Raw genomic sequence first — 10594 nt, 5'->3', positions numbered from 1 at the left:
CTTTTTATCCTTTTTACTTTACTTGACAGGACAGGGAAAATTGAGAGGGGAGGGAGAGACAGAGAGGGAGAGAAGTAGGTAGACACTTGTAGACCTGCTTCACCTGTCATGAAGTGTCCCCCCTGCAGGGGAGTGGGGGCTCAAACTGCATAGTAATGTATGTATTCAAGCAGGTGCACCACCACCCGCCCTCCTTAATATTTCAAAAATATTCTATTTATTTTAATGAAAGAGAAAGAAAGAGAAATGCAGAGAGAAAGATACAGAGGAGAGAGACCAGAGCACTGCTCAGCTCTGATTTATGATGGTGCTGGGGCCTGAACCTGGGACCTCAGAGTCTCAGGCATAAAAGCCTTTTGCAGAACCATTGTGTGTTGTCTCCTCAGCTGATTTACTAACAGTTGCAATTACCCCTGAAGAGCCACTGGGTAAATTTCGATAATTTGATAGATACAATTGCATGTTATTAGTAACATTTTTAGTTTTAGTATAATTATTTATTAAGTTTCTTTTTATTGTTTTAGTTACTATTATTGTTGTTATTGATGTCATTGTTGTTGGATAGGACAGAGAGAAATGGAGAGAAGAAGGGAAGACAGAGAGGGGAAGAGAAAGATAGACACCTGCAGACCTACTTCACCACTTGTGAAGTGACTCCCCTGCAGGTGGGGAGCTGGGAGCTAGAACCGGGATCCTTATGCTGGTCCTTGTGCTTTGTGCCACGTGTGCTTAATTCGCTGCACAACAACCCGACTCCCTGTTTCATTTTATTTTTTACCTCTGGAGTTATCGCTGGGGCTTAGTGCTACTGGTGACCATTTTTTCCATTTTATTGGATAGAACAGAAAGAAATTGAGAGAGAAGGGAAAGATAGACAGGGAGAGAGAAAGACACTTGCAGACCTGCTTTGCTGCTCGTGAAGCTTCCCCTGTAGATGGGGAGTGGGTACTTGAACCTGGATCCTTGTGTGGGTACTTGGACTTCATACTATGTGTGCTTAACCACCTGGCCCCTTTTAGTGTATCAGTTACCATGTGGTAGTCTGTAATCCCTTTTCATGGAAACTTCCCCAATCTCAGGATGTAGAGACTGTTCCAAATTAGCCTTGTTGACAGATGAGGAAACTGAAACCCAGAGGCACAGAACTGCCTGCCTGGCAGGAGGCTCAGGCTTTCGTGGTGTAGTGCACTGGGTGAACAGACCCCATAGTAGCCTCCTTTGGGGAATTTTCTGGACTCTCTCAAGCCCCAGAGCCTGAGTCTCCTCCAGCACGCAAAACCAGGAGCAGGATGGAGCTGGCTGCTGGGCTCCGGCCTCCTGACTGACGTGGCCCAGGTGCTTATCTACATAAAGTGTTGGCCCAGGGCCTGGAAGGTGGTACAATGGATAGGGCCTCAGACTCTCCAGCATGAGGTCCTGAGTTCAACCCCTGGCATTGCATGTGCCAGAGTGATGGTCTGGTGCTCTCTTTCTCTCCCCTACTCATTAGCAAATAATTTTTTTAAGATTTTATTTATTAATGAGAAAGATAAGAGGAGAGAGAAAGAACCACCCATCACTCTGGTACATGTGCTGCCGGGGATTGAACCCAGGACCTCATGCTTGAGAATCCAGTGCTTTATCCACTGCACTACCTTCCAGACCACAGCAAATAATTTTTTTTAATGGGGTGGCCCAGGTAGTGGCTTAGACAACCCTTGAGAAGAGGGTTAGAATTCTGGGGGTATGAGGGGTCAGGTTAGGTGGTGGTATACCTGATAAAACACACATATATATATCTTTTGAATATTTTACTTATTTTAATGGAAGATATGAACACACATGCACACATACACACATACCTCAGAGCACTACTCAACTCTGGCTTATGCTGGTGCTGGGGATTGAACCTGGAACCTCAGAGCCTCATGCATAAAATCCTTTTGCGTACCTGTTAAGCTATCTCTTCAGTCCCAAGGAGTACATTTTACTATGTGTAAGGATCTGGGTTCAAGTACAGGTTCCCACCTCTAGGGGGAATTTCAGGAGCAGTGAAGTGGTGGTGTTCTTTTCTCCTTTCTTTTTCTTTCTCTCCTTCTTTAACTCTCTTTCTCACTCTCTAGCAAAAAAAAAACCAAAACAAAAAAGACCCCACCAGGAGTGACTGCATCATGCAAATATCAAACCCCAGCAAAAATCTTTTTTTTTAAAAAAAATTTTGTTATCTTTATTTATTTACTGGATAGAGACAGCCAGAAGTTGAGAGGGGAGGGAGTGATAGAGAAGGAGAGAGAGGCAGAGAGACACCTGCAGCCCTGCATTACCACTCGTGAAGCTTCCCAACTTCTGATGGGGACCAGGGACTCAAACCTGGGTCCTTGCGCACTGTAACATGTGCACTCAACCTGGTGCACCACCACCCGCCCCCCCCCCCAGCAATAATCTTGATGACAATTTTTTTAATTAAAATTAAATGAGGGTTGGGGAGATAGCGTAATGGTTATGCAAGAAAAGGCTTTCAGGCTTGAGATACCAAATATACTAGGTTCAATCCCCAGCACCACCATAAGCCAGAGCTGAACAGTGCTCTTGTAAAATAATAATAATAATAATAATAATAATACAGCTGTGGAAATAGCTTAACTGGTAGACTTAATAATAAATAAACAGGGAGTCGGGCAGTAGCGCAGCGGGTTAATCGCACGTGGCATGAAGAGCAAGGACCGGCTTAAGGATCCAGATTCGAGCCCCTGGCTCCCCACCTGCAGGGGAGTCGCTTCACAAGCGGTGAAGCAGGTCTGCAGGTGTCTGTCTTTCCTCCTCTCTGTCTTCCCCTCCTTTCTCCATTTTTTTTGTCCTATCCAACAACAACGACATCAATAACAACAATAATAACTACAACAATAAAACAACGGGCAACAAAAAGGAATAAGTAAATAAATAAATATTTAAAATAATAAACAGATAAATATTGAAAATAAATAAATAAATATTGAAACAAGCAATGGGGAAAAGCTCTCACCCTCCTTATACTGGGGGTGGAGAGAGGGCAGAGCTATTCAAAACAATCGCCTTTCACCACCCTTCCTTCCCTCCTAGACAGTGTGCACCTGCAGCTGAGGTGGCAGTCTGTGGGCGGGGCTTAGGCGGGGGCGTGTCCCAGATGGTGCTGGCCCAATAGGAAGCGGGGGGCGGGGACCTCCTCCCCGCTCTGTCCAGCACACTCGCGTCCTGCCCTCAGTTCCATCTGCCTCTCGGGTGCCTCGGGCGTCCCCTGAGGTCGCTGACCCCAACCCTCCTCCCCCACCCCCAGCCTGCGCCCCTATCCTATACCCGGACCTCAGCCGCGGCTCCTCGGACCTCGACACCATGGGTGACGGAGGAGAGGGTGAGGATGAGGTTCAGTTCCTGCGGACGGTGAGTATCCCTGTGTGAGGGGTCACTGGGGCTTTCTCTCACGTCCCCAATTGTCTGTCTGTCCTACTTGTTGGTGGTCGCTGAGACTCAGGGTCTCTTCTTCTGTCCTCGTGCGTGACTGTCACTCTGTCTTTTCTCTGTGTTTGTCTCCCAGGCTGCCCCACCTTTCTCATTCTGGAGAACTGGCAGAATTTAGGACTGCAGGCTAGGGGTTGGGAGTGGGGGAATCTTCTGGCCACTCTCTCCTGACATGAGCGATCTGCCCCGGAGACTAGGGGCGTATCCCTCCAACCACCTTGGAAGCAGACACTTGGGGGAAGATGGTTCTAATTCCTGAGCTTAATTTAGCTTCTCCCCTCCCCCCTAATTTTGCTATCCCCCCCCCCCCAGCCCTATTCTCTTCTTGCTCCAGACTCTGGCCTATTTAAACTTACTGGGAAAAGGGTTGAGTGGGCTGGAGGGCCCAGCTCCTTTGAACTCCTTTCCCTTCAGGGTCTCATGGGAGAGGTCTCTCAGGTTCTGAGTCTTTTTCTTTCCCCTCTGGTTTCAGGCAGGAAAGTCAGCTATGGCTGCAAAGGGACCCAAGTGCTATGGCCTCATATCCATCTTCATGTCTCTGTCTCTCCTCATCTCTGTCTCTCTGGCTCTCAGTCTTTGTTCTTTGGCCTTAGGCCCTCTTCATTTGCTCAGTCTCTCGCTCGCCTCTGATTCCTGACTGGGGGCAGGGATGGGAACTGGAGCAACAGGTGTCTCTCCCAGAATAGCCCGTTTTCTGGGGCCTGGGCTGGAGACACAGAAAAGATGGGGGTGGGGGGGCCGGGCTGACCATCTCAAGAGTCTTTCCCTTCAGTGGCTCTGTGGGGTGTGAGGGTGCAGGGTGTGTTAGTATGGGAGGGGATGTTCTCTCTTCTGAGTCTGGTTTGCTGACCCTGCACTGGCCCCTCCAAGGGCCCTGATAAAGTGCTGACACAGCATTCCAGCCCCAGAATAGGACCCTGGCGAGCCGGGTCTGGTTTCCTGGGAGGGAAGGAGGAACAGCTGGCGCCAGGAGTGAAGAAGGATAGGGACAGCTGGATGCTCGGCTTCACCCCCAGATTCTTGCCCCAGACCCAGCCACTGAGCAGACAGCAGGGGTCAGACGCTCCCTTCCTCTCCAATCCTAATAAGACCATGATGATGGCCACGAGCCCCTAAAGCTGTCATTCCATGCCAGGCCCCATGCTCAGGGCCATTGCCTCCTGGGGCATCTAATTATATCCATGCTGCCCTATCTTCTGAGGTAGTGCCCTATCTTTATCTCTAAGGGAGGTTTGAGGGAAACCAAGGCCTGTGTGGTGAAGTCACTTGCCCAAGGTCAAGGCCAGGGAGTTTCATCTCTGGATGCCCCCATGGTACAACCCTTCTGCTTTCACTGGTGAAAAGCTGAGCTCAGATTTGCCACTGTGCCCATTGCTGGGTTCTAGAGGTCTGGCCCTGGTCTCGTTGGGCCCCAGGTAGAGGCCTGGGCATCAGTGAAGTTGTGGTGGTTCACTTACACTTTTTGGACCTCATTGCTCCAGTGAGAAAATATACTGTGGGCAGGGGAGGAAGCATAATGGTTATGCAAAAAGTCTCTCAAGCTTGAGGCTTAGAGGTCCCAGGTTAAGTCCTTTGTACCATGATAAACCAGAGCTGAATAGTGCTCTGGTTTAAAAATAAATAAATAGAATTTTTTAAAAATTAAAAAGAAATATATTGGGAGTTGGGCAGTAGCGCTGCGGGTTAGGCGCACGTGGTGCAAAGCGCAAGGACTGGCGTAGGGATCCGGGTTTGAGCCCCCGGCTCCCCACCCGCAGGGGAGTCGCTTCACAGGCACTGAAGCAGGTCTGCAGGTGTCTATCTTTCTCTCCCCCTCTCTGTCTTCCCCTCCTCTCTCCATTTCTCTTTGTCATATCCAACAACAATGACATCAATAATAACTACAACAATAAAACAACAAGGACAATAAAAGGGAATAGATAAGTAAATATAAAAAATTAAAAAATTAAAAAAGAAATATATTGTACATTGCATATACAGGTATTACACAAACTCAGCTTTATGACTGTGTAGTTGACATGTAATAAATTGTGTTCATTTTAGATTTACACTTCTGAGTTTGGACAAATTGTACATACTCTTGTAATGACTACATTAATGAAGATAGAGAATGTGTCTTTGACTCCAGAAAGTTCTCCCTTGTCCTTTTTGGTAATCACCCTGGCAATCTGCTTTAAGTTACTATACATTCTATTTGTCTCTTTCAGTGTTTCTTCAGACAATGTATGCTGGTTTGCTAATATTGTTGACATTCATCAGTGCATATTTTATGGGAAGTTCAAGCCCCTTTCTTGCATGCAGGCATGCTTGCTTGCTCTCTCCCACAACACTGCTCAGCTCTGGCATGTGGTGTTGCCAAGGGCTGAACCTGAGATCTCAGGCAGGAAAACCTTTTTTTTTGGGGGGGGGGCAGGTGGTAGGGGGGATTACTGTTTTACATTTGACAGTGAAGACAGTAGTTTGTACGTGCATAACATTTCTCAGTTTTCCACATAACAATACAAACCCCACTAGGTCCTCTGTCATCCTTTTCCAGGACCTGTACTCTCCCCACCACCCACCCCAGAGTCTTTTACTTTGGTGCAATACACCAACTCCAGTTCAGGTTCTACTTGTGTTTTCTCTTCTGATCTTGTTTTTCAACTTCAGGCAGGACAATCTTTTGCATAACCATTGTGCCATCTCCTGTGCACATCCAAAAGTCTGTTTCTTTTTGTTGCTGAGTGGTAGTCCACTCTGTGAATACGCTACAAACAGCTATCAACTCTGGTGATAGAATTTTGTATTGCCTCCAATTCTTGTCATCACAGACAAATTAGGCACCTTCACACAGAGACTCTCTCTTTGCCTGTGTATGCTCCAAGGATTGAACCCAGGATCATATATACATATAGATAAAGTCAGTGACCTGCCATTGAGCTAGTTACATGCCCAGCCTCTAAGCATACCTGTTTTTAACTGAAAAAAAAAAAATTAAATGTAGGTACTTCCTAGAGCATGAGGGGCATGCTATTATTTTGTGTTCTTGCTTTATTTATTTCATTTTTAAAAGTTATTTATTTATTGGGTAGTGACAGAAAGAAATCCAGAGGAAAGGGGGAGATAGAGAGAGAGAAAGATACCTGTAGCACTGTTTCATTGCTCATGAAGCTTCTCCCCTATAGGTGGGAACTGGGGACTTGAACCTAGGTCCTTGTGCATTGCGGTACTCAAGCAGGTGCAGCACCACAAGGCGTTCTACTTATTTCACTTTTTTTTTTTTTGCCTCCAGGGTTATTGCTGGGGATAGGAGCCTGTACTATGAATTCACTGCTCCTGGTGGCCATTTTTTCCTGTTTTATTGCATAGGACAAAGAAAAATTGAGAGGGGAAGAGAAGATAGAGAGGGAAGAGAAAGACAGACACTAGAAAGACACCTGCAGACTTGCTTAAGTACTTGTGAAGTGACACCCCCCCACACACGCAAGTGGGAGCTGGGGGTGTGAACCCAGATCCTTGTGCGGGTCCTTGCACTTTGTACTATGTGCGCTTAACTCAGTGCACCACTGCCTGACCCCCTTTATTTCACCTTTTAACTTTTGTGGTCATGGCCTCTCAGTCTGCTTTCACTTCACTAGATGGGAAGTAACCTCCAGCCCTGCCCAGATGGGTTTCTCAAAGCACAGTTTCTCCCAGAGCCCCTGGGATCTGACTGATGAGACAGTTTTCCTGCTTTTCTTAGAGCTACTGGGTCAAGCATCTGGTATTGGGAGAATGACTAGCACTGGCTTTTACAGATAGACACAGAGAGAGAGAGACAAAGGGAAAGACACCACAGTACCAGAGCTTTGTCCATTGCCATGGGAGACTGAATCAAACTCAGGTTATGCACCTAGCTGAGCAGGAGCACTATCTAGGTGATCTTCATTGCTAGCCCAGAATACATTTTTAGCCAGACACTTCTCTCCTCCCCATTCTGATGCTGGAGAAAGTTGGTGTAGTGTTGCGGACCCTCCTTTCTTCCTTCCTTTCTCTGTTCTTCTTCTCCTTCTCCTCCTCCTCCTCCTTCTTCTTTAAGATTTTATGTATTTATTCATGAGAAAGCTAGGAGGAGAGAGAGAAAGAACCAGACATCACTCTGGTACATGTGCTCCTGGGGATTGAATTTGGGACCTCATGCTTGAGATCTAGTGTTTTATCTACTATGATTTTATTTATTTTATAATAGAGACATATAGGCAGAGAGGTAGAGAGGAGATGGGGGTGGGGGTGGGAGATGAGACCGCAGCATCAAAGCTTCCTTCAGTGTAATGGGAGGCTAGGCTTGAACCTGGGTCGTGGACATGGCAAAGCAGTGCACTATCCAAGTGAGTTATTTCGCCGGCCCACAAGTGATTCTTATTCTGTGGGCTCTTATATCTTAATCACAGAAATGAAGACAAAAAGAAATACCATAAGGATTCAAAGGATCCAGGGACCCATGCAGATTTCCTCTATATTGATTTCCTCCCATTTCCCCTTCCTTGTTCACATCCTTGGCCCCTCCAGCCACTGGCCTCTGCACAGACCAATCCTCTCCTGGAATGTTCTTCCCCCAGAGAGGATCAGTCCTAACCCCTTCTCATTCTTGAACAAGGCTCAGCTGAAATGTCACCTCCTTGAAGAGGCTGTCACTTCACCCCCTCACTGATGTCATCCCCAGCCCAAAAATTGCCTGACATCACTCCAGGCTATTTTTTCCATAACACCTCTCATTGACATAGATGCTATGAATGGATTCACCTGTTCATTGCCTCTCACCACGAGGTCATCAGCTCCACCAGGAAGGGGGTTTTGTCCTCTCCCTTCGCCACTCTATCTCCTGTACCAGGACAGTGCCTGGCACAGAGCGCATGTTCAGCAAGGGCATTCTAAATGAATATAAAGCCCTGAGTGTAAGGCCCAGTAGAGAGAGGAGAGGATTAATTAATCAATTAATTCAAGTTGGCATAATGGAAAAGGCACTGGATTTTCAAGTGTGAGGTCTAGGCATCACATGTACCAGAGTAATATCCTTTTTCTCTCTTGCCCCCCCCCACTGAGAAACAAACAAATCACTAAAAAATAAATGCAAGCTGGCAAAATAGCTCACCTGTGTGTGTTTGGGGGGAGGGGCTGGGGACATAGCATAATGGTTATGCAAATAACTTTCATGCCTGAGGCTCTGTGCTCCTGGGTTCAATACCCAGCACCACCGTAAGGCAGAATTGAGTTGTGCTCTGGTAAGATTTAAAAAACAACAGGGGGTCAGGCAGTAGCTCAGCAGGTTAAGTGCACGTGGCACAAGGCACAAGGCGCAAGGACCGGCCTAAGGATCCCGGCTCCCCGCCTGCAGGGGAGTCGCTTCACAGATGGTGAAGCAGGTCTGCAGGTGTCTGTCTTTCTCTCCACCTCTCTGTCTTCCCCTCCTCTCTCCATTTCTCTCTGTCCTACCTAACAATGACGACATCAATAACAACAACAGTAACTACAACAACAATAAAAACAACAAGGGCAACAAAAGGGAAAATAAATAAATTATTAAAAAAAAAAACAACTCACTTGGATAGTGTGCTGCTTTGCCATGTGCCCCCACTGCCTTTTTTTAAAAATTTTTATTTATAAAAAGAAAACACCGACAAAAACCATAGGATAAGATGGGTACATCTCCACACAATCCCTACCACCAGAACTCTGTATCCCATCCCCTTATCCCCTCCCCTGATAGCTTTCCTATTCTTTTAAAAATATTTATTTATTTATTCCCCTTTTGTTGCCCTTGTTGTTTTATTGTTGTAGTTCTTATTGTTGTAGTTATTGATGTCGTTGTTGTGGGATAGGACAGAGAGAAATGGAGAGAGGAGGGGAAGACAGAAAGGAGTAAAGACAGACACCTGCAGACCTGCTTCACTGCTTGTGAAGCAACTCCCCTGCAGGTGGGGAGCCGGGGACTCTAACCGGGATCCTTAGGCTGGTCCTTGCACTTTGTGCCACATGCGTTTAACCCGCTGCACTACTGCCAGACTCCCAGCTTTCCTATTCTTTATCCCTCTGGGAATATATCCCTCAGGGCCATTATGGGGTGCAGAAGGTGGAAGGTCCGGCTTCTGTAATTCCTAGAATGCATTTTTTACATGCATGAGGACCTGGGTTTGAATCCCCAGCTACAACTTGGGAGCATCATACAAAGGGGATCAGGAGTGGTAGAATGGTGCTGTGGTGTCTCTCTCTATGTGTGGCTATCTCTCCTTAAAAAATAAAATAAAACAACAAGGGGTTGGGTGGTGGCACACCAGGTTAAGCACACATAGTATGAAGTGCAAGGACCCGTGCAAGGATCTCAGTTCAAGCCCCTGGCTCCCTACTTGCAGAGGAGGTCACTTCACAAGTGGTGAAGCAGGTCTGCAGGTGTCTGTCTTTCTTTCTTCCTCTCTATCTTCCCCTCTCCACTCAATTTCTCTCTGTATTATCAAAAAAAAAAAAAAAAAAAAAAGAAAAGAAAAAAAGAGAAAAAAATGGCCACAGGAGCAGTGGATTTGTAGTGCATGCATTGAGCTCCAGTGATAATCCTGGAGGCAAAAAAAAAAAAAATCATCTAGGAGAAGAGGATTGTACAGGCTAAACACCCCTGCAAAAACTAGACAAAAAAAAAAGAAAAAAAAAGAAGAGAAGGAAAGGAAGGAAGGAAACATTGAGGGTCAGGGAGGTAGCTCAGTTGGTTAGAGCACAGAAATGTCCTTTTTTTTTTTTTTTTTTTGCCTCCAGAGTTATCTCTGTGGCTCAGTGCCTGCACAATGAATGAATCTATTGCTCCTAGAGGCCATTTTTTCCCAGTTTGTTGTTGTTGTTTGATAAATTGAGAAAGGAGGGGAAGACAGAGAGGAGGAGAGAAAGGCATCTGCAGACCTGCTTCACCACTTGCAAAGTTAGTCCCTTGCAGGTGGGGCGCCAGAGGCTGGAACTGGGATCCTTTTGCCAGTCCTTGCGCTTTGCACCATGTGAGCTTAACTCGCTGCACTGCCACCCAGCCCCCCCAGAAATGTCTTTTTAAACATATTTTATTTGTTTAATGAAAGATATACAGAGTAGAAGATACAAGGAGACCAGAGCACTGCTCAGCTCT

At 46.4% G+C, this 10594-nt stretch overlaps 1 protein-coding gene across 1 annotated transcript in view; it reads left to right on the top strand.

Moving 5' to 3' along the window:
- Window positions 1-3230: 3230 nt before the first annotated feature.
- Window positions 3231-10594, top strand: part of RYR1 (ryanodine receptor 1) — a 157379-nt gene continuing 150015 nt past the window's right edge. Inside the window, exon 1 of the mRNA XM_060172268.1 lies at window positions 3231-3396. Coding sequence (XP_060028251.1) covers window positions 3349-3396 — 48 coding nt within the window. The 5' untranslated portion in view covers window positions 3231-3348. The remainder of the gene's footprint in view (window positions 3397-10594) is intronic.

The sequence above is a fragment of the Erinaceus europaeus genome, chromosome 2, assembly GCF_950295315.1.
Source record: "Erinaceus europaeus chromosome 2, mEriEur2.1, whole genome shotgun sequence".
NCBI classification, from domain to species: Eukaryota; Metazoa; Chordata; class Mammalia; order Eulipotyphla; family Erinaceidae; genus Erinaceus; species Erinaceus europaeus.
Note: the sequence above shows the minus strand (reverse complement) of the source record. Positions and strands in the feature narration are given on the sequence as shown.